This window comes from Phyllobates terribilis, unplaced genomic scaffold (genome assembly GCF_046119375.1).
Source record: "Phyllobates terribilis strain yellow unplaced genomic scaffold, ASM4611937v1 Scaffold_13__5_contigs__length_258822181, whole genome shotgun sequence".
Classification (NCBI taxonomy): Eukaryota; Metazoa; Chordata; class Amphibia; order Anura; family Dendrobatidae; genus Phyllobates; species Phyllobates terribilis.
Window position 1 is genome coordinate 252,789,742 of NW_027362773.1, and position 25,615 is coordinate 252,815,356.

Here is a 25,615-nt window from a genome sequence, read left to right on the forward strand (position 1 = left end):
ATGATGAAAATTAATGTTAATACGCAGTTTGAGTGTACAGCGGGGTGGGGGGAGGGGCAGGGGATGGATCTCTGCAGGAACAATGAAGATCTCCATTTTTTTTTCTCTTTCCCGCATTTGCAGTGGGGAGGTGCAATCTGTCAGCCTATCAGCAGCGCACACACGGAGCGAAGTGCTTTTTTTCACACAAGCAAGGGCATGTGTCATTGGCAGTGTATGTCACATGTCCTTGCCCTATAAGACCAAGCCATTTTCCCCGTCGCCACCATTTTCTCACTGCTGCAGCTGCGTGTTAGACGGCACCGCTGTTGCTGTGTGCGCTATACCTTGTTAATTTCAAGCCAATTTTCGCACAAATCTACAGATAGCTTGGGAGTAGGGAATAGTTATGATTGCAGTCCTTTTAAGGACTAGGTTACAGCATTTCCTACGACTTTTATCAGGCAGGTCTGTGCTCTTAAATAGATAGATTGTGGGAGTAAAGACTAATTGTAATTGGAGTTCTTTTCAGGACTAGGTTACATCAGTTCCTATCAGTTTTTGCCAGGCAGGTCTGTGCCAGTGCTGTGCAAGTTTTTTTCACAGCATTTGGCTGAATCTAGCAAAGCTAATCCTTTTTGGCCTATTGCAGAGTGTGTTAGTCAGTGGAGTAGCCTATCTGTGTTGCAAGATATACCACCTGTGTATAGAATACCAATTTTTTTACTGCACCTAGTGAAGTAAAATCTTTTGGGCATAGGATCATTCTATTAGTCCATCTATACTGACCTCCATCAGGTTGCAAATTGAATATAATTTTTTTCTGCATCTAGCTCTGAAAAAATATTGGGCTTCTAGCTGTGTGTGGGACTTGTTCTATTAATCCATCTATACAGACCTCCATCAGGTTGCAAAATGAATATATTTTTTCTGCATCTACCTCTGAAAAAATATTGGGCTTCTAGCTGTGTGTGGGACTTGTTCTATTAATCCATCTATACAGACCTCCATCAGGTTGCCAACTGAATATATTTTTTTCTGCATCTACCTCTGAAAAAATATTGGGCATCTAGCTGTGTGTGGGACTTGTTCTATTAATCCATCTATACAGACCTCCATCAGGTTGCAAACTGAATATATTTTTTTCTACATCTACCTCTGAAAAAATATTGGGCTTCTAGCTGTGTGTGGGACTTGTTCTATTAATCCATCTATACAGACCTGAATCAGGTTGCAAACTGAATATATTTTTTTCTGCATCTACCTCTGAAAAAATATTGGGCTTCTAGCTGTGTGTGGGACTTGTTCTATTAATCCATCTATACAGACCTCCATCAGGTTGCCAACTGAATATATTTTTTTCTGCATCTACCTCTGAAAAAATATTGGGCTTCTAGCTGTGTGTGGGACTTGTTGTATTAGTCCATCTATACTGACCTCCATCAGGTTGCAAACTGAACATATTTTTTTCTGCATCTACCTCTGAAAAAATATTGGGCTTCTAGCTGTGTGTGGGACTTGTTCTATTAATCCATCTATACAGACCTCCATCAGGTTGCAAACTGAATATATTTTTTTCTGCATCTACCTCTGAAAAAATATTGGGCTTCTAGCTGTGTGTGGGACTTGTTCTATTAGTCCATCTATACTGACCTCCATAAGGTTGCAAACTGAATATAATTTTTTTTCTGCATCTAGCACTGAAAAAATATTTGGCCTTCTAGCAGTGTGTGGGACTTGTTCTATTAGTCATCTATACTGACCTCCATCAGGTTGCAAATTCAAAATAATTTTTTGTCTGCATCTACCTCTGAAAAAATATTTGGGCTTCTAGCTGTGTGTGGGACTTGTTCTATTAGTCCATCTATACTGACCTCCATAAGGTTGCAAACTGAATATATTTTTTTCTGCATCTACCTCTGAAAAAATATTGGGCTTCTAGCTGTGTGTGGGACTTGTTCTATTAATCCATCTATACAAACCTCCATCAGGTTGCAAACTGAATATATTTTTTTCTGCATCTACCTCTGAAAAAATATTGGGCTTCTAGCTGTGTGTGGGACTTGTTCTATTAATCCATCTATACAGACCTCCATCAGGTTGCAAACTGAATATATTTTTTTCTGCATCTACCTCTGAAAAAATATTGGGCTTCTAGCTGTGTGTGGGACTTGTTGTATTAGTCCATCTATACTGACCTCCATCAGGTTGCAAACTGAATATATTTTTTTCTGCATCTAGCTCTGAAAAAATATTGGGCTTCTAGCTGTGTGTGGGACTTGTTCTATTAATCCATCTATACAGACCTCCATCAGGTTGCAAACTGAATATATTTTTTTCTGCATCTACCTCTGAAAAAATATTGGGCTTCTAGCTGTGTGTGGGACTTGTTCTATTAATCCATCTATACAGACCTCCATCAGGTTGCAAACTGAATATATTTTTTTCTGCATCTACCTCTGAAAAAATATTGGGCTTCTAGCTGTGTGTGGGACTTGTTCTATTAATCCATCTATACAGACCTCCATCAGGTTGCAAACTGAATATAATTTTTTTCTGCATCTACCTCTGAAAAAATATTTGGGCTTCTAGCTGTGTGTGGGACTTGTTCTATTAGTCCATCTGTACTGACCTCCATAAGGTTGCAAACTGAATATAATTTTTTTCTGCATCTACCTCTGAAAAAATATTTGGCCTTCTAGCTGTGTGTGGGACTTGTTCTATTAGTCCATTTATACTGACCTCCATCAGGTTGCAAATTGAATATAATATTTTTCTGCATCTAGCTCTGAAAAAATGTTTGGCCTTCTAGCAGTGTGTGGGACTTGTTCTATTAGTCCATCTATACTGACCTCCATCAGGTTGCAAACTGAATATAATTTTTTTCTGCATCTACCTCTGAAAAAATATTTGGGCTTCTAGCTGTGTGTGGGACTTGTTCTATTAGTCCATCTATACTGACCTCCATAAGGTTGCAAACTGAATATAATTTTTTTCTGCATCTACCTCTGAAAAAATATTTGGCCTTCTAGCTGTGTGTGGGACTTGTTCTATTAGTCCATCTATACTGACCTCCATCAGGTTGCAAATTGAATATAATATTTTTCTGCATCTAGCTCTGAAAAAATGTTTGGCCTTCTAGCAGTGTGTGGGACTTGTTCTATTAGTCCATCTATACTGACCTCCATCAGGTTGCAAACTGAATATATTTTTTTCTGCATCTACCTCTGAAAAAATATTGGGCTTCTAGCTGTGTGTGGGACTTGTTCTATTAATCCATCTATACAGACCTCCATCAGGTTGCAAACTGAATATATTTTTTTCTGCATCTACCTCTGAAAAAATATTGGGCTTCTAGCTGTGTGTGGGACTTGTTCTATTAATCCATCTATACAGACTTCCATCAGGTTGCAAACTGAATATAATTTTTTTCTGCATCTACCTCTGAAAAAATATTTGGGCTTCTAGCTGTGTGTGGGACTTGTTCTATTAGTCCATCTATACTGACCTCCATAAGGTTGCAAACTGAATATAATTTTTTTCTGCATCTACCTCTGAAAAAATATTTGGCCTTCTAGCTGTGTGTGGGACTTGTTCTATTAGTCCATCTATACTGACCTCCATCAGGTTGCAAATTGAATATAATATTTTTCTGCATCTAGCTCTGAAAAAATGTTTGGCCTTCTAGCAGTGTGTGGGACTTGTTCTATTAGTCCATCTATACTGACCTCCATCAGGTTGCAAACTGAATATATTTTTTTCTGCATCTACCTCTGAAAAAATATTGGGCTTCTAGCTGTGTGTGGGACTTGTTCTATTAATCCATCTATACAGACCTCCATCAGGTTGCAAACTGAATATATTTTTTTCTGCATCTACCTCTGAAAAAATATTGGGCTTCTAGCTGTGTGTGGGACTTGTTCTATTAATCCATCTATACAGACCTCCATCAGGTTGCAAACTGAATATATTTTTTTCTGCATCTACCTCTGAAAAAATATTGGGCTTCTAGCTGTGTGTGGGACTTGTTCTATTAATCCATCTATACAGACCTCCATCAGGTTGCAAACTGAATATAATTTTTTTCTGCATCTACCTCTGAAAAAATATTTGGGCTTCTAGCTGTGTGTGGGACTTGTTCTATTAGTCCATCTATACTGACCTCCATAAGGTTGCAAACTGAATATAATTTTTTTCTGCATCTAGCACTGAAAAAATATTTGGCCTTCTAGCAGTGTGTGGGACTTGTTCTATTAGTCATCTATACTGACCTCCATCAGGTTGCAAATTCAAAATAATTTTTTGTCTGCATCTACCTCTGAAAAAATATTTGGCCTTCTAGCAGTGTGTGGGACTTGTTCTATTAGTCCATCTATACTGACCTCCATCAGGTTGCAAACTAAATATAATTTTTTTCTGCATCTAACTCTGAAAAAATATTTGGCCTTCTAGCAGTGTGTGGGTCTCATTGTATTAGGCCATCTATACCAAGCTCCACCAGCTTTTCAATTAATAATAATTTTTCGCTGCATCTAGCCCTGAAAATAATTTTTCTTTCCAATAGTGGTAGCAATAGAAATATGGGGCACGCTCCTGGCTTACAAAAATATATGCTTCATAACAAAAAACACCAGCTTAGCGCACTGCATTAATAAGATGGCATCATCGTCTCTCCCAGTGCTAGGCCTACTACCCAGGCTAGCATTCCTGTGCCTAAAACACAATGTATGGGTCCGCGCTAGCCACTATGCTGAGGGGTCTAAAGCTGCTGCTAACGCTTTATAACAATTCAATTGGCAGATTTTCACAGAGCTCTTCCACAATGCCCACCCATCGGGACAACAGTTGCCCACCTTCCCTATGGGATCTAGTGGCGAATAGTTGATGCCATTAATCAGAGCGTCAGTTGCCCCGTCGACGTGGCAAGCATACGGTAAGGCATGGGAAGAGTGGACACGACTAGTAGCAGGCAGACGGGTTGACCAATGTGAACAAGCCAGATCACAAGTCACCATAGAATTTCTCCACCAGCTAATGATGAGGGGCATATCAGGGGCGTCAGCGCAGCGGTGTCTGACCGGAGTAGCATTTCACTTCCAACTACTGAATTGGGGAGATGTGACAAAGATTCATCATCAGACAATCCATAAAAGGGTGGAAAAGGGGTCAGCCAAGTCAGGAGTGTAGACGTCCCGTCCCGTGTCACTAAAACTGATTTCTCACATCATATCCCTAACACCATTAACATGACGCTCACAATTTGAAGCAACACTACTGTCTACTGCATTTGTGATCGCCTTCTTCGGGGCGCTATGCATAAGCGAATTAGTCCCTCAATCCAAAATTAGCACCAGTGGAGGCTTATTACACCAGGACGTAGTCATAGGCAATAATGCAATACGTCTACGCATACACAAATCGAAAATGGTTCCAGCGGGCAGGGGCACTTGGGTACTTCTACAACCCACAAACGGTACACTGAGCCGGGTAACAATAGTAAAACCATATCTAACCATCAGATCACAAAGTAATTTGTTCCTATCACACATTGATGGGACGCCATTATCAAGATACCAGTTCCAAGCTATATTTAATAAATGCATAACATCGGCAGGGAACCACCCCAAAGATTACGGGACACACTCATTCCGCGTAGGCGCGGCCACAGAAGCAGCAAGAGCAGGACTGTCAGAAACGGAAGTTCAGAGGATAGAGAGATGGTGATCCACGTGTTTGGCAAGATACATAAGACCGGACTTGTTATCCTAACGTGGTTTGTTTCTTTTACAGGTGACGCTAAGCCAACAGTGTGGGTGATAGGCCACTCGTATATATATTGGGCAGATTAAAGGGCGAAAGTCCGCCCAGGCGGGAGGAAATTAGAGTTTCATAACACATATTTCAACTGGAGAGGTATTAGAGGCCTGCTATGGCCACAGGTACTAATGGAGGTAATCAAGGTAGGGAGAGAGGCAAGATGTCTGGTCATCTTAGTTATACAGGCCGGGGGAAACAACCTAGGTCATCACAAGAGCGCATAACTAATGGCAATAATGAAACTAGACACTGAGCGCTTCAGAGAATTTTTCACAAAACTAGCTATAGTATGGTCAGAGATTGTGCCGATAGCGGTATGGCAAGGTGCGCGAGACATCACGGCCATCGAACGGACAAGGCGGGTAATAAATATTCGGATGGCAAAATTTAGAAGAGACAGAGGCGGTGTAGTGGTACGACACCGACAACTGGAAGGAGATAAAGCAGGCCTCATACGGCCCGACAGTGTTCACTTAATGGATACTGGACTGGACATATTCCTGTCAGGACTCCAGGACGGAGTGGAACAAGCGTTAAGAGTGATGGGTGGGGGTCAGAGTCCTGCATACGAGTACGCAGGATCCTCCGTGGCCTGGAAATAGAAAGGACATGTTGGAGAGTTACACTTGTTGGCCAAGTTGCCAGAGTGGAGACCCAGGGCATGCTGCAACAAGCTGAATTATTTTAGAAATAAAATGTCTTTCTAATGGAATGAGTATAAAGAGTTAATAAAGCTGTGACCGATCCTCACCCATCCAGTTGTAAGAGTTACATTATTGTATTGTCAAGGAAAGGGGGGCGGTAGGGGGGCTGAGCGTCTGGGTTTGGTTGGGGGTCCCCACAGTCTGCCTAGGCTAGATGCATTTAAAAATTCTTATTAGATACACAGGCGGTGCAGCTTGCTTCGCAGCTGGGCTACTACGCCCAAAGTATTGCCTAGGCTAGATGCAGTTAAAAATTCTACGCTGACTAGCAGACACTGAAGATTTGGAGCAGACCTCTGAGTAAACAGCTCTTCAGACTCAATCATCTGTGTTACCCCAAGCCATAGTGTATGTAGTTTTTTACAGTTAAAAGGGGGGGGGGGGAGCGACCCAACCCACCTGGAATTGACGATGCCAACGTCACGTAAGACACAGCAAGGGGACTCCAAAAAGAGTTTCCATTTTTTCCCAAAATTGTGGCACAGACACCACTTAACCCTAGAACGCATACCTGGGGCCTCGCAGTCCCGCCCTGTTAATTGTTTTCTATTTTCTGCAAGATTACTTTAGTTAGAATTTTGAAACTCTAGGTATTCTTCATGTATATAGTTGTTTGTCATTTGAGTTTGAGTTATTCAATGTTATTTGCACACGGCCTAAAAGGCCCCAGGTATATGAAAGTGTAGATTTTTATGGTCATGCGTTCTAGGGTTAAGTGGCATCAATTGCCCCACAGTTGCTTAAAACGGTTGATGAGGTGATATTACCAAATCCTCAAGCTTTTAGCCTCCCAAGGATAACACAGGATTAGAAAAGTCCTTGCGAATCCATGATTTGTTCATCTTTATGAACGTGAGTCTGTCTACATTCTCAGTGGATAGCCGCGTGCGCTTATCTGTCAGCACACCATCAGCAGCGCTGAACACACGTTCAGAGAGAACACTGGCTGCAGGGCATGACAAGATCTCCAAGGCGTGAGTGGCGAGCTCCGGCCATTTTTCCAGATTGGAATACCAAAATGAGCAAGGGTCCAGTGACACAGTCATGGCTTCGATGTTCACTTGGAGATACTCCTGCACCATCCTCTCTAGGCATTGACTATGTGTCAGACTTCTTGTCTCCTGTGGCCTTGCAAAGGATGGTCTAAAAAAGTGGTGAAACGATTTCACAAAATTGCTGTTACCAGCAGATACTGTGTTACTGTTACGGTTTGAGTGATGAAGACTCGACAGTCCCGCGGTTGGCAAGTTAGAACTGTGAGATTCACTTCGTGCACCACTGGTGTTTTGTGGAAAAGCACATGTAAGATTCTGCAACAACGTCTGCAGATACTCCTGCATGCGTCAATCCCTTTTTATGGCAGGAACTATTTCGGCAAATTTACTTTTGTACCGGGGATCTAAGAGTGTGGCAACCCAGTAGTCGAGATTACTTCGAATTCTGCAATCTGAGGGTCATGTTGCAGGTAGTGCAGCAAGAAGGCACTCATGTGTCTTGCGCATCCAGGAGGACCAAGTCCTTGTTGTGTTGGTAGCGAGGTAAGAATCATGCTTCTTTCCTCTGCCCTCTCCCCCCAACCTCGCACAACAGAAATGTGATCAAGGTCTCCCTCATCTGATGAGTCTTCCATGCCCATTGCCAGTTCATCCTCCACTTCTTCCTCGGCTCCTGCACCTTCCTCAACAGTTTGGCTGCTACCATGCGCCCTGTTTAATCCCTCTCCCCCACCCTCCCATGCCTGCCTCCTTGGTGCTGCCAACCGTCTGGACCTTGGAGATGTTATCCCTTCCGCATACGACTCCTCCTCTACTTCCTCCACCTCCTCTTGTCCGACCACCTGACTCTGAATTCTGTTTAATGTGTGCTCCAGCATGTAAATCACCGGAATAGTTATGCTGATAATGGCATCGTCGTCAGCACTAAACATCTTCGTCGCCATTTCAAAACTGTGCAGAAAGGTGTGTGGCGCCCCTGAGGGTGCAGTCACCACAGAGTTACTGCATCTCACCCAGAGGTGTGGCATCTCACCCTCAGGTAAGGAAGGCGTATGGCTCGGGACCCTAACACCTGCATCCAACACATACCCGCAGTGGGGTTAGGGCGAGATTGCTCCTAAGGGAGAGCACAGTCCCAGGTCCCTAGCTGGTGGGAGGATCCTATGTAGTGGGTGCTTAGGGGAGCAGCTTAGGGGAGCACATGACAGGGAGAGTATAAATAGGAAGCCATCTTAGAAAGAGCAAGCCAGTCAGAGGAGGAAAAGTGACAGGAGCAGAGGCTCGGCATGAGCTCTGCTCCGGAGGCGGGCCTAGCCTGGGAGGCCCAGGACTGAAGGAGAGAAGAGAGGAGTGGGAGCAGGAAGGCTCCAGGAACCGAAGGGACCCTAGGGCTACGGGCCGTGCAGAAGGCCACCTGTACTCCCGCTGCTACCAGGAGGTAGAGGGGTCAGGCCAGTTAAGGGGAACCGGTCCCTCAACTAGAGGAGAAACAGCAAGGCTCAACTAGAAACCGGAGGCTGCAGCATTTCATGTACTGCAGGCAAAAGTCCACACCAGTCTCACTAAGAAGGTAGCCACATAGGACCCAGGGGACGGAACACAAGTCGCCCGCCAAGGCCCGAGGATACCGGATAGAAGTGTCACTGGGTGTGAGGTGCAGGGAGAAGGCCAGAGAAAGGACACACAGAAGGGGGTCCTGCTAAGTACTCCGGAGCTATCTGGGGGTGGACTGAGCCCCTCACTGAGTACGCACAGCACGACGGGTGAGATAGCTCTGGTACCTGTAATCTGGACTGCAACAACTGTGAGTAAAGATCTTGGGACTGCATCACACGGACTCTGTGTTCATTACTGACTCCCTGCACTACAACCACCATCATCCACCCACACTGCCCTGAAGCTACACTCTTCCTGTGGTGAGTAATAATACCATTGCAGCAAAACCACCAGCTTCAGAGGACTGTTTCGCAGCGGCGGCCCCTTTGGCCGCACTCCACAGGTGGCGTAGTCGGACATTATAAAATCCATATATACAAATTACCGTTGGATTGACCGCCCTGGGTCACGGACCGGGTCACCGCCACAGTGACTACAACCCCCAGCGTCTACCGGCCCGGCTCCGGGTACCCCACGGCCCAGGGGGCGCGTCAACTTCATAGGTCCCTGATCTGAGACCACTCCTGCTGTGTGATTTGCCCCACCTCTGGATCTCGTTGGCCCAGGCTATACGTCAGAAACTATTGCACCAGGGCTTGTCGGTGCTGCCACAGTCGCTGCAACATGTGCAGAGTTGAATTCCACCGTGTCGGCACATCGCATTTCAGCCGGTGAACTGGCAGGCCCAACGACTTCTGTAGAGATGTAAGTCGTTGAGCTGCGGGATGCGAACGGCGGAAGTGAGCACACAGCGACCGTGCCCTCTGCAGAAGGCCATCTAGTCCGGGATAGTGGGCTAAAAATTTATGGACAACCAGGTTCAACACGTGAGCCATACAAGGCACGTGTGTAACATTGCCCCGGCGAAGGGCCGCACCCAGGTTTGCAGCATTGTCGCACACGGCCTTCCCTGGTTGCAGGTCCAGTGGAGACAACCATTCATGAAACTGGGTCTCCAGAGCTGACCACAAGTCCTCAGCTGTGTGACTCACATTTCCCAGACATTTCAAAGTAAACACTGATGCCGTTGAGCCCTGCTGCCAGCATAGTAAGGAGGTGCGCAGTTAGAAAGCAGGTGGCATTACCAGACAGGCTTTGGGTGCAGGTGGAGGACCGAGAGGAGGTTGAGGAGGCAGAAGCAGTGGAGGAACTTCTAGATAAAGAGGATTGACGTACAACTCGCGGGGACGGCAAGACTTGGACAGCAGCCCCTTGTCCTGCTGTCACCATAGTTACCCAGTGCCCTGTCAGCGACATGTAACGCCCCTGTCCATGCCTACTCGTCCAAGTGTCTGTGGTGAAATGCACCCTGTCACACACAGAGTTTCTCAAAGAAGCGGTGATGTTGTGTGCGACATGCTGGTGGAGCGCAGGCACACCTTTCTTTGAGAAGTAGTGCCGACTGGGCATCTGGTACTGGGGCACTGCGACGGACATAAGGTCTCAAAAATCCACTGTGTCCTCCAGGCGGAAAGGCAGCATTTCTGTAGCCAACAGCTTGCAGATGGTGAAATTCAACCTCTTAGCTTTCTCATGGCTAGGAGGAAATGGTCTTTTACTTGTCCACATCTGAGGGACCCAGGGCTGGCTGTTGTGTTTTGACGGGGTTGAGTAGGCTGTCCCTGGCAAACTGCCGGTCTGTGAGGAAGATGCAGGCGGACATGTTAGGTTGCCTTGATCCAAAGGTGGTGCTCTCGATGTCAGAGAGCTCTCAACACCAGCAGGTGTTTCCACTTCCCAATGAACTGACGACCTGCCAATCACACTGGCTGTTGCAGGTAAAGAGGTGGCAGGTCTGCGTCCAAAAACATGTGTGACTGCTGTCGCCCCAGTCACAGAGGATGAAGAGGCCGCGGATGCACAAGATGGGGCAGACGGTGGTTGGCCCAGCCTGCTAGGCCGCATTGTAGCACAGTGAGATTCCCACTGCAACTTATGCTTCATATCCATGTGACGGTACATGCATGAAGTACTCAAACTATGGATTTTTTGGCCTCTACTTAGCTTTTGGTGACAAATATTACAGATAACACGAGTTGGGTCATCCTTATCGATCTGAATAAATGCCCAGGCTATGCAAGGCTTAGAGCCCATGCGACCTGAAGAGCCACTACGACTTGTGGTCAGAGGCGGAGTTGTGGTTGAGGATGCAGTTGTTGACGTGCTTCCAGTACTCCGTCTCTGTCCAGGAAGGCGCAACCTAACCTCGTCATCAATAGCATCTGTGACGCCCTGCTGCGCTTGGTATCACAGATCCTAGAAGAGTGTATTGATGGAATCCTCCACAAGAGGCCCCCATAAACATTCACACATCTCCACCTTCCACCTCAGACCAGCAGAGGGAGCCCGTTAGGGATATAAATAGGGAAGGTGGAGCTAGGCAGTTCAGTTCCTCTGAAGAGTTCCTGCAGTAGAGAAGCCTAAGAGAGGTCAGTCTGCAGTGGAGCTCAGTCTAGTCTAGAGAACTCAGTTAATAGTTCAGCAGTGGAGCACGAGGCTCCTGCTAGCTAGATTCAGGGAGCCCAGATAGAGCTTAAGGTGTGCCGGCGTCATAAGATCGGTGAAGCGCGGCAAGCTGCCATTAGTGTGTATAGCCTATTGAGGGCCCGAGTAGGCCGAAGGCGAGTGGCGAGTTAGTACATAAGGGGCAGAGGAGCTTAACCAGCTCACCCCGAAGCATTTACCGGACACCGGATCCGAGCTTACCGGGATCTCTATGACCCAGTAAGGCATAACCAGAATCCCTGGAGAACTACAAGTCCCAGGATCGCTAAGGTGCTGATACGTAACAGAGCCAGGAGACGCTTAGGCCCCGCATACTGGGAGCGTGAACTTCAAGAGAAGGCCCTACCACAAGGTCAGCCAGCGCAGGACAGAGACAAAGTTAGGCCTAGCTCCAGGCAGGTCAGAAACTTACTGCGCAGAGGCAAGAAACAGGAGGCCCTACACCCGCTCATTGGGGAGGATCCTGATATGCACCCTTCACCCTACAGTGCTCCAGGATGTGCCTGAATTTCCTCCAGTAAAAGGTACTGAAGTGACTACCGTGTCCGTTTCCGTTCTTGCTCTGACCCAGCTGGGTCTCGCCTGTCCTGCATTTCCCCTGCATACGCTGCCCTGAGACCTAGCTCCACCTGTGGGGAGCTATACCATCGAGCTGCCTTATCACGGGCCTCAGTGGACTGCTGCAGCGCTGGTGCTTCTCACCAGATACCACAGGTGGTGTCACAAACTCTTATAAAATTAACAATTATCCACCCTTTTAAAGAGTGACCCCAGGGTACGGGCCAGGGAGCCGACCACCGCGACATCCCAAAGGCCAGGCAAAGGCCCGGATGACCTCATCGACTGGCTGACTGTGGGTTGACAGTAAGTGGGATCTCCAACCTTGTCATCATCACCCTGTGTGTTATCACACCCGTCGTCCTCAAAGCCAAACTCTTCCTGCCCTGACCGAAAAGTCAAGTTGTCGCTCCAATCAGGTATTTGAGTCTCATCATCGTCTTCATCATTGTCTCCACCAACAGGAGTTCCAGTTTGGGAATGAGGGTCTACATTATGCTCAGAACCTTCTTCATCTGGTCCTGGATCCGACTTATAAAGATTCTGGGCATCAGTGCAGATCATTTCCTCGTCTGGATTAACAGAAGCTCTGGAGCAGACCTCCATTTCCCAGGCTATAGTATGAGTAAACAGCTGTGCAGACTCAACCATCTGTGTTACCCCATACTCAGACGGGCAGCTGGAGACTTGGGAGCTGTGAGGAAGCAAGTGCGATTGGGGTGACACCTCTGAGGACTGGAGTATTTGTGATGTTGAAGTTGAGGTGGAGGAGAGCCCACTTGAAGGAGCACTTGATATCCGCTGAAGCACCTGCTGTTTTTGTGCCTCATCTGGAATTTGTAGCGATGGGCGTGTCCGTAACAAAGGGATCATATCACATTGTCCACGAAAAGAAGTCGACATGTTAGTTTGACTGGAAGATGGTCTTTCTTCTGCAGATGTTACTCCCCCCCACCGCGGGGGGCTTGACCCACCAGCGGACAGGCACCAGTATTAGGAGAGGGGGGCTGGCCGTCAGGGTCCACCGCGGCTCTGGCACAAACCCGGCGACACGGAGGTGGCACGGGCAGGAACGGACTGGCAGTGTCGGCTTCTCACTTTTTGGATTTTAGAAGGGCATGACATGCCTATATCTGTGTCTCCCCCTCCTTTTACTCCTCCACCTCTTTTATTTTCGCATGACTATATGTACTTGCCACTTTTCCATGTGTTAGTTATGTCTTCTGAGCAGTTTGTCAGCTTTTGGACACCTTTGAAGGTGTTTTCTATGTGTTTCTATGTGTTTTTGTTTGCCTGCCATTGGTTTTAACGGTGTTCGAAGGTGTTCGACGAACAGTTCGACGAACAGTTCGGTGAACACACGGGTGTTCGACGAACCGAACCGAACTCGAACACTACGGGGGTGGCTCAACACTAGTTTTCATACACGTAAGCTCCAATCTTGAAAGTTCTAATGTCATTAATAAAGCTGCCATTCACTGGATTATGCAATCACTGTAATATGATATTTGGATATTGTGTAGCTATATTACTGTCACTATAATATTTTACACTGTATTGCAGTATTATTATTTTGCATTCTAATGCTTATTTAAGCACTTTGTGGCTGAATTTTTATAAGTGTGATAATATTATTAGAGCTGTGAATGGCGCCAACAGCTTTCTTAAGCACTTTTATCATTCTGATTCTATGCAGATCTTTTTGTATACTAGAAACCCCCCTGACAAGTACCCATAAATTGCTAGTGTTTGTAGAGATAGTAGATGAATTTTCTATTTGAACTGTGCATTGGTAATACAGCAAAATGATGGGTGCACATAATGACATGAGAGCCATCAATTTGTGAAACTGGGGAAAACTAGACCATAAAAAAGCCCAAAGTGAATGTTGATGGACTTGTAGTACCGGAGGCAGTGCAATGAGAAAAAAATCTTTGAAGTACTGATGGTGCTGTATGATGGCTACAATACTGCAAATGATCAACAGTCAAACAGGTTTATGGAACTCATAAAGAAAAAGCTGAAAAGCTTAAAGATTAAGTTCAGGCTGCAGGCAATAAAATATGGTCTTCAAACCAGAAACGATGCATAAAACCTAATCAGGTTCTGGAAATACAATGTTTTACATCCAATATATCCCTCAAGCAACCAGACTAACATTTTTGTACCTGAGTATCACCAGATGGCGTTGACTCAAATCCTATTGACTACATTTTCTATGACATGCAATGGAGAAGCTTCATTTTAATAAAAGACATGTCCTGAAGCGGAAAGAGAAGCAGATCACAAAGTTCTAACGTGCACGCTCCAAATGGTGTGCAGACCTCATGATACTTCATGAGGTTATCAAAGGAAACGTCAAAAGCCAGTTTCAGATGCTCGTCCTAACTGATAAAATTAGATATCATTTTTGAGATAAAAGGACATGTGCACCTTTATCATTAATCAAGAAAAATGTAAAAAAGTGTATCAGTGCAGTTGGAGAGATTAAACTTGCCCCACGTTGTTTAGTTACTGTATGTCTCTTTTGCTTGTGCACTTCCTAGTTCAGAGCTCAGATGTTCCTTGTGAAGCATACTCTCTTTCCCCTTCAGATTTTTCAGTATACTAGCCTTTAGCTCCTTGACGTTTGTGGCATGAGTCAAAAATAGGGGTGCACATCCTGTGTCTTCATGGGCCACGTGCAACTTGCGATGCCGTTCTGTTTGCCTCCATCAATCTGGAAATGCTCATCTGCATTATGGTCCATCATACAGTCTCCATGATAGGCTGGGTTCACTCGACAGTTTTCTCTCCATCTGAGAAAATCAGTCCAATCATGCTAATCAGACTCTGATCAGAGTTTGATCAAAGTGGGATCCTATATTCTTGGAGATAGAGAGAAAAAAAAATTCTCCACCTTCTCCGTGAAAATCTAACCACACTCGGATGACATTGGATGGTCTGATTTTTTTCACGGACTCATAGATTTGAATGGCCAACTGCCATCCGATCCTTGGTGGTAAATCATCCATACTGTGATTTTTTCCTTGGATCACTAGAACCAAGGGAAAAATTGTAAATGTGTGCTGCCTCATTGAACAACATTGGTCCAAATACTATCAGAATTTTTGCCGGATAGCACTCGGACCAAAAATGCTGTTGAGAATATGTCGCCCTTAGAGAGAGGAGTAGTGGCACACAACTCAAGAACTGGCTTGGGTAAGTACTAATCATTCACTTTGGTACCACTATAAGATTTCAGGAGAATGGAGTCCATTTTTTTTTTTAGAGTACAGAAGTTTCCCCTGGATGTTTTCTTTTACGCCTTTCACATATTATTCCCTTTACTATTACCACCATGATTGATAGGATAAAATTTCACCTAAAACTAAAGTGCAATGTGCAAAACTCTCTCGAAACGTAAAGAAATTGAGCAACAGAGCTACAAAAGTCCAACTTCAACAAGCATTTCAGAGCCACTCGGGAGCTATGAATAAGGAATTTTACAATAAAACCTATGTTCCGAGCATGACAAAGTCATTAACATCTAATTCTTCTGCCCTCTTCTAAGACTTAGCCAAGTCTTTGACTTAGAGCTTGAGAAGGGATATACAGTGTGTTCTTAAATTATGAAGACATTGTCCAGGGATAGCTCCAAACTTTTGAGCTTCCAGACTAATTAGACGCTGCGCTTTGAACAACTGATTTAATGGTTTTCAACGTGTATTAAAAATGTTGAGTCCATTTTTCTAATTCCTAGATGGAATTTGAAGTATCCAAACAGACCAAAGACTAAAAGGCAACAGGATACCCCCAGGGGGCTGAAACACAAGGAGAGAATCCATGGAAATAAGTACTAGATGAGAAATTAAGTGGACAAACTTTTGCATATTAGAATTTTAGAGTACGACTGAACTTCAAATGCATTTGATCTACAGATGGTTTCTGTGTATGAAGCCAGATCTCGCATCCTCTTAGCCAACAGTAGTTGCCTGTTTGTGTGATTTTCCAGATCGTTGATTGCAAACAAATAAATAGGAACACAAAATACAAAAATGAGCATTTAAATTTATGTGACCATTAGTGGTCCTCACTGCTTATTAATCCCTAGTATTTTCTGCATGATCCTGAAAGGTCAATCTTGTGGAAATCCCACTAAGAATAAAGGGTTAATCTCTTTCTGATCAGTTATATCTTGGACTGGTGACTGGTTGAAGCCTTCTCCTTAGACAAGGGTGTGGAGGGTGGGTCTTATCCATCAGTGTCCTACCTGGAGGTTTCTGCTGCAGCCAGTTGTCTACAGCCAGACACAGGACAGTAAGGAGTAGAAGGTGGACATGGCTGAGCTCCTGAGACACACAGAGAAGATTTATTTATTCATGTTTTTATTTCTTTAGCTTTATTTATGTATTTCTCAGATTTTATTCTAATATGACACATAAGAGGATCAAAAATAGGAAGAGATTAAGGTGCAAGGTGTTGTTGGGATATATTGGCAGAGTCTTTAAAAAACAACCAGACTCGGGAAGTCTCGGGAAGAAAATTTTGTACATTTTCTGAGTTTGGTGTTCCTCCAGTATCAAAGCCTTCAGTAGAAAAAAGCAGAACGTTTCTTTGCCTAAAAGCTGACATAAAAGAACCGAGATGTACCCCAGAATAACAATGGGGTCCTTTTGTCTCCATTTGCATCACTTATGTAATGGATCCGTTTTTTACATTATTTTGTTTGTTTGTCCCTTAAATTAGAACAGACAAGCGGAATGTCAACACATAAGTGTGAATGTAGCCTAACATGAGTGTTTTTCTGGTATGGATAAAGAATTTAAAAAAATGACAAAGCTTCTCCTTTACTTGGCATTGTTAAACACGGACACCACTTGGATGGTACACAGATGCCATCCATGTGCTGTACGTGTTTTGCAAGGACCCATAGACTTGTATTGGCCCTTGTCATCCATGCTGCCAGAAAAAATGGACGTGTCTCCGTGAGTTTTGCACGGTGTAGGGATTCACTCTATCAGGTAGGCACTAGAGCTCACACAGGCACCGGATTCTTGTGTCTAAGCAGTGTGAGGTTTATTGAACTCCATAAACTTGCACAGCTCTTTAAATGAAAACAGCCTTTCTCCAGCACACACGTAATAACTAAAATCACAGCCTTTTTCTAATGAAGACAAAGCAATAACAGGGTTTCACCCAGACAGCAATTCAAGTCCTGCTTTAGGCTCAAGGTGCTCACCTTCACTGTTGACTCAGAGAGCTAGTCCCAGTTTGGTCACACAAAATGGTTATTGTTCATTACAACCACTGATACTTGCAGTTTGGTGCACATTGCCTGTATAGTCTCCTCTCAGAGACAATCTGGCTTTTCTCTCTCAAGCTCCAACATAAATCCACTCTGGTCAGCATCCCCCAGCTGACTCACTCAACATGGGGCCTGGCTCTAGTCATAGCTATCCAGGTGCTCCTAATAAGAAACGGTAGTGCTAGGATTTAACCCTAGCCTACCTGGCTTTCCTACATCAGACGCAGCATAAATACATGGACATGTGAGCAGCCTCATTGGTTATAATGGGTACGTGTGGGATCCGTGAAAAAAACGTATGACACACGTCGTAGAAATGCCTCATTCAGACTTCCATATTTGTTCACATAGGCAAAAAAATGGTACGAATGTCATCAGTGTTTTGGATCTGAGGTTCATGAGTGTTTGGTCAGTTGTCAGTTTTTTGCCATCAGTGTTTCATCAGTGTTTTTCACATATGGATAAATAAATAAATTACAAAGCTTCTGCTATTCATTGCAATGTTAATCACGGAGAGCACACAGATAATAGACTTTGCCACCCGTGTGCTGTACGTGATTTTCATGGATCCATTGACTTGTATGGGTGATTTTCATCCAAGGTGTTGAGAAAACACGGACATGTTCCCATGATTTTTTTGCGTTGACTAAAAGCTATTTTGTGTGCTTTACGGTATAAGGGGTTGCTTTCAGTGGGAAATGTCATGTTATATGCTGGATTAAAGCGGTATTTCCAATTTAGCCATTCATAGTTGAGATGGGAATGTTTGATTTTGGAATATCTGTCTCTATGCAGTGACGAAAATGGGAATAACTATTAGATATGTTTAGCTAACACAGGTTGTTATCCCACTGGGCGATGTCTTGTTAGTTGTTCTGCATGTTTTCAGAAATTTAGCTGAGCTGTACCACTCAGCAGTCGTCACTTAACGGTGGTGCTCAGCGCCATACTTTGTTTGAAGGTGCCTGGTGTCAGACCCCCAGCTTACCTGATATTGATGACCTATCCAGAGAATAAGTCACCATCAACATCATTTTAGTGGAAAACCCTTTAAAAGCCAATTATTCTGGTTTTGCTGACAGATCTCTTCTTGCTTCCATTCTATGGTGGTCTCACATAACCTTGACTTTATAAATTAACTTTGGTAAAAAGTTTTTAACAAGTTATTATCAATCAACAGAATAGGTGATGACTACTGAATCAGTTGGGATCCAACCACTGAGCCCCAACTCAATCTCTATGCGACTTCCAGAGACAGCATAGTACTGTACACAACTATCTCCGCCATTCTTGTAGGGATTGAATGGAAGGGCAGTGCATACGCTCAAACACATGGGATAAGTTCAGGTCTTAGCAGTTGGACCTCCATGATCTACTAATTATCGCCTAGCTTCCAGCCGTAATCTGGAGAAGGTTGGTGGATTCTCTCTGCACGTGTGCAATTCCTCTGCAGTGCCACTACTGGAGTAATAAAGTATTACACAATTCCTATTGAAATCAATGAGCTCTTCATGTAATGAATGGATGTGCTGGATACTCCAGAGTAAGAGACACTTTTTCTTTTGCACTTTTGTCCTCCAAATTATAGATAATGTTGTGCAGTCCCACTCTGTTACAGCAAAATTCCTTACCAGAGTGTTTGGAAATTAGTTTTCCGACTCTTGGATCTCTAAGCCCTGATGAGGAGGATGTACTTACTATGAAAATGAATGGCAGATTGCTTGCATAACTCTAATAGTAAGGTAAGCATTTTCTGAGTTCATCTAAACAGCGAGAGAGTACAATTGTATTCAGTCTTCATCCATGTGGCCTGAGATACAGCTGCAGCTTGTACTGAGCAGGGTACGATTTCAACAGCAGCAGGAAGGAGGGACACTGAGGAGTGGTCCATCAGGTTAGGTGGTTAGAAATTTAGCATGGAGGAGGGACACTGAAGAACGTTTAATTAGGCTTGGTTGGTGGAGATTTAACAGAGTGGAGGGACACTTAGGAGCTAGGCAAGTGGAGATTGAGTTTGAATTTTCAGAAGAAATTATAGAGCCACCCTGACATTGAATGTCAGAATAAGTATACCAGCTTCATCAGGTATGTATCTAATAATTTACATATACTATTACTACTTATTTAATTACTACAGGGTAAATGCTCATTTTGTTTTTTTCTTAGGTTTTGTCTGTGAAATGGTCACAGTGTGAACGTGCTCTTACACATTGCACGTATACTAACTTGTGCTCCGGCTCATTTCTTTGGTTTTGCTGTAGTTTCTTATACTTTGTACAAACAGGAGTGTAGCCCCCCTTTCTGAGGAAGGCATTTCATCTATATAGCTTCCCAGGGGCAGGTGTCTGAATAAACAGTCGGGCCCTTGTCCTTGCTCTGCCCTTATCTATATTGAGGTCGGCTGACACAAGGTGAGGTTTTAATACTAGACACAGGATAGAACCGTCCCGATTTGAGTACATCTTGTCATTGTGGGATGACATTTAAGCTTTTTTTGATCAAAATACTGTTAACTAAGTCCCCTATGTTATTTACATGTACAGATATTACTCAGTTACGTGCATTCTACAGGTAATATGCTTATTTTGCTTTTTTTCTTGGGTTACATAACTATCTAATAATGTATGCAGTCGATATTATAAAATCTTGTGACAGAGTTGCTTTAGTTTCAATTGTAAAGGAAATAAATTGTAACCTACCTGTAACAGTTGTTATCAAACTTGTTATAACTGGCAAATGCAATGAGAACTCCAAATCCTGCACCAAGTGAGTAAAATATTTGTGTGGCAGCATCTATCCATACCTAAAAGAATAGAAAGAATCACATCATTTCAATGATGAGCCATGAACTCCTGACATGCCTGTTTAAAGGGGTTGTCCACTACCCAGACAGACCCTTCTCTATTACAGTGTTCCCACATGTAAAATAAAAACAGCCTGTACTTACCTCCAGTGCCAGCATTGTCCCAGGGATGTCAGTCGTGGGTCTCCCTGGGCTCTCGTGACATTTTTATTAGAGATGAGCAAACATTTTGATGTTCGGATTCGTCGACTAAACTCGAACATCAAAAAAATGTTCATGTTCGGGCACCCGATCCAGGACACCATCCCAAACGGGGCCTGGAACATCTGCGTTACAGCGTGGGAAACAGGGGCTGTGATCGGCGGTACATCATTACTGCCGGTCACAGCACTGCAAGATCATGATGTCAGATATCAGCATGATCCCGCACATGTGACAGTGAGCCACGGTAAAAAGCTTACCGCGGGTCACAGGCGCCGGCTGAAGAGACTACTACCCCCTTCATCCGGCGCCTGCTGTCAAAGTAAACAAGCAGCACAAGCACCGCTGATGGGAAGAATAATCTCTCATCAGCCGGCAATTGTGCAGTGAAAGTAAAAAAAAAGTAAAAATAAATAAATAATTATTTAAATAAAAATAATAAACATATTATACTCACCTAGACCTTGTCCGCGATGCCCTTGTCTCCTGTAATAAATAACATCTAATAAACCTCCTCTGTCCTCCGTAGTCCATGTAATAGCGAGTGTCCCACGCCAACCTCACTGATAGCACAGCCACATCCAGAGATGTGACTGTGCTATCCGGCATCCGGCGATACAATGACAGTAGCGGGATCGCTCCCGCAGAGTATCGCGATGAGCTGTGTGAGAGAAGTCACACGAGTTCATCAGCTGAGAGCTCGTATGACCTCACTGCACAGACGCATGAGAAAATTCTCACGCAGCAGTGCTGCTGTAAGTAAGGTCACCGGAGCTCTCAGCTGATTGAACTCCAGTGACCTCTTTGCCAGCAGAAGCTCAGCACTTTACACTGACACAAGGGTGATTACACTCCTGTCAGTGTATAGCCGTCTCTCTTGTACAGTAGTCACATCAGTGACTGCTGATGTGACTGTCCTACAAATGATTGCTCTGGGACACTCAGGATTATGTCATCACGGTGGACAGGTGAGGGATATAGTTGTTTTTTATTTTTTATTTCTTACAGGAGACAAGGGCTTTGGGTGATTAAGCGTTAAGTGAGTATACAGTGTTTTTTATTTTTAAATAAATTATCAAAATCATGTGGACTTTTATTTAAAATAAAATACTTTATTCTGGCCGTGTCTTTATTTCAAAACGTTAACTATGGGGTTAGTAATGGGGGTGTCTCATAGACGCCTCTCCATTACTAACCTGGGCTTCATGTCAGCCACCAAGGCTGACATGAACCCCAACCCTATTACCCCACTTGCCACCACTACACGGCAGTGGGAAGAACGGAGGCTAATTGCCAGATTTGGCGCTTCTTATGGATGCCCCATTTCTGGGGCCGCTAAGGGCTGATATTATTAGCCTCAGAGGGGGCCATAATCCATGGCCCCTTCCCTGGCTATTAATATCAGCTCACAGCTGTCTGTTTAGCTTTTGCTGGTTAGATTTTATAGGGGGACCCAACATCAATTTATTTCTGGGGTCCACCTGTAATCTAGCCAGTAAAGGCTATGCAAACAGCTGTTATTAATAGCCAGGGAACATCTATGGCTAATGGCGCCTTCCCCGGCTAGTAATATCAGCCACCAGCGGTCGACTTTCCCTCTGCTGGTTATGAAAATGACGCAGGAGCCAATGCCATTTTTTTAATTTAATTCTTCATTTTATTTAATTTATAAGAAATCCCATGCCCACTGTGCTTGTTTTTGAAGTTGTGTAAACTCACCTGCAGCATGCCAATTTCTGTAGCAGAGACGCAAGTCTCCTCTGCAGATTTTGACTGATTGAAATGTCATTACATGTGGTGGATCCGCATGTACTGACAAAACAAGTGCGGCATTAGAACGCAGCATTTTGGACACAGTGAAAATACTCACCCCGGGTCCGATGGTAATCCAAGGGTTAAAGCGATGTCCCACGTTTCTTTTTTCAAATATCTTTATTTAGCTCCAAAAAACATTCATTGCTGTACAAAAACTCCAAAAAATTTGTTTTTTTCTGCAGCAAAGTGAATGAGAATTGTGAAGTGTCATGCACACGTTGAGTTTTTTCTGACTTGCAGATTTGGTGCAAAATATAATCATCAGCATGTCAATTCTCTGTACATTTTTGCTGCGATTTTCAGTGCATTCAATGGGTGAAAACGCAGGTAAAACGCACCAAAAAGAAAAATAGAAAATAATCTTCAGCATGTCAATTCTCTGTGCGTTTTTGCCTGTGTTTTTCACCCATTGAATTCACTGAAAAAACGCAGGCAAAATTGCGACATAAAAACGCAACAAAATCGTGGCAAAAACGCAAATAATAAAACGCATCAAATCGCAGTAAAATCGAGGCAATAATGCAGGCAACATCGCAACAAAAACACAGACAATAAAATGCATCAAAATTGCGACAAAAAGGCAGGCAATATAAAGCATCAAAATTGCGGTAAAATAGCGGCAATCACGTTTTATTTTGATGAGTTTATTGCCTGTGTTTTTGCCGCAATTTTGATGAGTTTTATTGCCTGTGTTTTTGCCGTGATTTTGATGTGTTTTATTGCCTGAGTTTTTGCCTCAATTTTGATGCGTTTTATTGCCTGCGATTTTGCCTGCAATTTTGATTGTCTAGCGTCTAGCATAAAACACTTTCATAAGACACAAATTTTTTGCACAACTTGAAGTTGTGCAAAAGTTTGCGATTTTTGGCATTTTCATGCCATGATGGAGGCAGAATGGGGACGTGACGCCACAGCTCGACTATTTTATGACGAGTTGAAGCATGTCTTACACCAGAAATCTTACTCCAGGTGCTGCCTGGAGTAAGATTTGTGATAGGTGCACAGAGGCACACACTGCTTTTCAGACATACCTGATTAATGTCTCTTAAGGGGGTTGTACGGGATTGGGGTTCAAGTCTGCAGTCACTTTATGTGACTGCAGACTTGTGAATCCTCACAGCGCGCACAATGTGTGCTGTCGAGATTCTCCAGTGCATGGCCAGAAGAAGCGCTTTGCATAAATGCGGTCACATGCAGACTCACGTGCAACTAAAGGTGAATTGAGTGTGGCTGGACACATCTAGTCCGAATGTGGCCAGAAGTATGCAAATCGCATACTTGCAGTCACATGACAACCCGCTCCCAGCGTCGGCACCGGAGAATCCTGACAGCATGCACTGTGCGAGCTATGAGGGTTCCCAAGTTCGCAGGCACATACAGTAGAGTGACTGCACAACCTGGACAACCCCTTTAATCATAGGCAGATTATAATGAGGGCAATCTGGGCTACCGCCAGGGGCCCCGGGGCTCCAGGGGGCCCGGGGCTCCGGGGGGTCCATGGCCAGATTGCCCTCATTATAATATGTGCGGTGCCGCGGCACATACCGGCAGTCAGAGGCCGGGGGGCCCCCGGACCGCTCCACCAGCAGCGGCGCTCGGCCGCTACTTCTTCGGCCGGGCCAGCACTGCACCTGTTAACTTCCCTGTGCGCTGGCCCCGCCGCATCACAGCTAGGAGACACGGCCCTGTGCGCGGCCGTGTCTGCTAGTGTGAGGCCACGCAGTGCGCGCTGCACTGCTGAACCGGAGAGGAGCTGGAGGACTGGAGCAGGGGGATGGTGAGTGTGTGTGTGTGTGAGTGTGTGTGTGTGAGTGTGTGTGTGTGTGTGTGTGAGTGTGTGTGTGTGTGTGTGAGTGACTTAGTGAGTGAGTGTGTGTGTGTGTGTGCAGGCAGATATCACTGTGTGATGTCTGTTTATATGTATTGTGTTTCAAATGTGTTTATGCATGTATGTATATGTCTGTATATGTTTGTGTGTGTGTGTGACTGCGTGTGGCCTCCCGCTGTGTATAGATGGCGCCGTGTGGCCGCCTGCTGTGTATAGATGGCGCCGTGCAGCCTCCTGCTGTGTATAGATGGCTACGTGTGCTCAATATTAAGCCATACAATTAATGTAAGGCTATGTGCCCACGATGCAGAAATGCTGCGGACTTTTTTGAGCGTTTCTGCTCTCCCTGGCAGAAAAAACACATGCGGATTGTACGTGCGTTTTTCCTGCCAGGGACATGCGGATGTGAAGCGTTCTTCGCATGCATTTCCGCATGCGGGTTGTCAAGCTCTTTCCAAGCAATTTTAGCATCACTTGGAAAAGTGCTTGACAACTTGGTCACACTATATAAATCCATGCAACCGGCATGAATTTATATAGTGTGACCGTAAAAGAATGGTAAAAAATAAAAAATAAATATATACTTACCTTCTGATGGCCTGCCGACGTCAGCAGTCGCGTGACCCGTCACATGACTAAATGACGTCACCACAGGTCCTTTAGTCGACCGCGAGCTGCCGGCAAGCCAGGACGCATCGGATAAAGACACCGGGGGCCATCAGAAGGTAAGTATAATATTTATTTTTTATTTTATTCTTTTTTTTACAGGTTCTATGGTACCCGAGGCCGGAGGAGAGTCCATCCGCACATTGAAACGCTTGGATTCCGCATGTACAGATCCAGTGATGCGGATTACATGCGTTCCAATGCAAGTCAATGGCGGCAAAATTGCCGCGCTTCCGCAAAATAATTGGTAGTGCTGAGGATTTTTCCGCAGCGGAAATTTCCGCAGCATGTGCACAGCACATGCGGATTATCATTGGGGAACATGGCAGACCTTCTACCAAGCAGTTTTTAAGCGTTTCTGCAGCGGAATTGCCGCTGAGGAAACGCTTAAAAAACGCATAGTGGGCACACAGCCTAAAAAAAATTATTATAATTAATATATTAATATTGTGCCACATTAATTTCACGTGAAATATCACATGATCTATCACAGGGGATCATGTGACATGTGATACATCAGGTGTGTGTGTGTGTGGGGGGGGGGGGTGCGCCTTCTAAACTGCCGGGTGCCCTTGCTACTCTTAATCCACCCCTGCCTTTAATGAACCATGTCCCTCTGAGTCCATCACACTCCTTCCCTCATCAAGACTGCAGTGAACAAATCCAGTCTTTATGAATTGGGGCCAGAGTGTGTGAATGAAGATGGTTGGTTTAGAAGAAGTAGTTGGCCATAATTATGAGGAAGTGGTGATTCGATTATTAAAAGACTAGAAGAATATTGGATATCTACAGTACTTCCAC

General features: G+C 44.5%; 1 protein-coding gene across 1 annotated transcript in view; it reads right to left on the minus strand.

The window, feature by feature from the left end:
* Positions 1-25,615, minus strand: part of SLC6A2 (solute carrier family 6 member 2) — a 287,250-nt gene that overhangs the window by 84,157 nt on the left and 177,478 nt on the right. Inside the window, exon 7 of the mRNA XM_073657955.1 lies at positions 20,201-20,304. Coding sequence (XP_073514056.1) covers positions 20,201-20,304 — 104 coding nt within the window. The remainder of the gene's footprint in view (positions 1-20,200; positions 20,305-25,615) is intronic.